We start from the raw sequence: 1,919 nt of genomic DNA, 5'->3' as shown, positions 1-1,919 counted from the left end.
CACACATTATAGCACGGAATTGGGGAGGAAGTGTGGTATTTCCCGTTTCCTGCCTCCCTCTCTCTCTCTCACATACACACACACACACACACAAACACACACACACACACACACACACACACACACACACACACACACGCACACACACACACACACACACAGTTGCTGAAGAAAGTGCACATGGTATGAGCTTTTTATTTGGGCTCTTTCTGCTCCAGAAGAGTTTTCCCCTCTAAGAAGTGTCTCAATGTTCCTCACTTCTTACCAGAATGTTCTCTCAACGTAGCTCATTGTTAAAAATGTAAATGTTTCCTTCTCCTAAGTAGTGTGTTGACTGGTCCAAAACACTATTCTCTAAAGTCCCTCCCCCCCCAACAAACTGTGCTTCAAGGGTGTGTGGGTGTGTGTGTGTGTGTGTGTGTGTGTGTGTGTGTGTGTGTGTGTGTGTGTGTGTGTGTGTGTGTGTGTGTGTGTGTGTGTGTGTGTGTGTGTGTGTGTGTGTGTGTGTGTGTGTGTGTGCGCGCATGTGTGAGTGCATTGTGTTGCTCACTGAGAGGTGTGAACAGTGCATCTGCAAAACAAAACTGCATGAGGCAGAAACATCATCCACTCTCACTGGCTCCTCACTGAATAGCAATCACACACACACACACACACACACACACACACACACACACACACACACACACCCTGACTAACACACAAAATCACACACACACAAACACACATACACAGAGCGGCTCATGGCTGTGAATACGAGCCAGACAGAGATCAGCAGAGCTGTTTAGAGCATAAATGAGTGGTTTACCATGAGGTCATACACACACGCAGCTTTCCATCCTTCACTAAGAATGTGTGTGTGTGAGAGTGACAGTGTATGTATGTGTAGATGTGTATCTGAGTGAGAGTGTACACACACACACACACACACACACACACACACACACACACACACACACACACACACACCTCAATGTGCCTGTAGCCCAGCTTGTCTTACTCTCTTTCCTCTCCTCTGCAGAATGAAGAGGACCAAACAGTGAGATGATTAGGGGGCACTCTCTCCTGGCATCCAAGCAGCAGAGCAGCGGATCAGAACCCCCCCAACACACACACACGCACACACGCACACACGCACACACCCACACACCCACACACACACACACACACACACACGCACACACCCACACACACACACACACACACTCCAGATATCTGAGGGTTTCATTGTCACTCCAGCACTTACTCAGCCAATCAACTCTCTTCCTCTGCCAGCCAATCAGCTCTCTTTTCCATCAGCCAATCAGATCTCCTCATCTATCAAGCAGTCAGTCCTCTTCAATACCAGCCAATCAGTTTCCTTCATCTTCCAACCAATCGTCTCGCTTCATCGGTCTACCAATCTCTGCCACAAGGCACCTACCCATCAAGAAACTGGAGCTGTCAATCAAGTCAATCAAATATCCGTCCAATCACCTCTTCAAACCCTCAGAGACTCCTCCTCCACACAAGTGTAATTATATCGTATATAAATGTTTATTATATAAATATATAAATGTGTGTCTGTACGTCTGATGTATATACCATGAGTTTTTTTTTTACCTGATAATCCAGTAAAGCGTTATTTTTGTTGCTCTACGCCTTTCTCTCTGCTGGTGTGGGTGGGGGACATAAGGATCAGCATCTTTGGCGGGGGGGGAGGGGGGGCATCTGTGTCACATCTACGATAGAGAAGAAGGCCTTCCACACACATGCAGCAGAGGAAAGGGTAAGTGTGGGATAGTGAGAGAGAGCACACAGAGGAAAGGTTAGGTGAGCCCAGTCACGAGAACAGATGATACATGCAGATGGCAGCTCAGACCTGTGCCCTATTCATGCCAGTTCTCTGCCGCATGCGTAACAGACCTGTGCCGTATGTG

General features: G+C 47.6%; 1 protein-coding gene across 1 annotated transcript in view; it reads left to right on the top strand.

Moving 5' to 3' along the window:
- Nucleotides 1–1,630, top strand: part of cxcl12a (chemokine (C-X-C motif) ligand 12a (stromal cell-derived factor 1)) — an 8,765-nt gene extending 7,135 nt beyond the window's left edge. The window contains exon 4 of the mRNA XM_080848806.1: nt 1,022–1,630. Within this exon, the coding sequence (XP_080704932.1) occupies nt 1,022–1,043 (22 nt within the window). The 3' untranslated portion in view covers nt 1,044–1,630. The remainder of the gene's footprint in view (nt 1–1,021) is intronic.
- Nucleotides 1,631–1,919: the final 289 nt, after the last annotated feature.

The sequence above is a fragment of the Sprattus sprattus genome (genome assembly GCF_963457725.1).
Source record: "Sprattus sprattus genome assembly, chromosome: 12".
In the NCBI taxonomy this organism is placed as follows: Eukaryota; Metazoa; Chordata; class Actinopteri; order Clupeiformes; family Clupeidae; genus Sprattus; species Sprattus sprattus.
The sequence above is the reverse complement of the archived record's forward strand: the minus strand, read 5'-3'. Positions and strand labels throughout refer to the sequence as shown.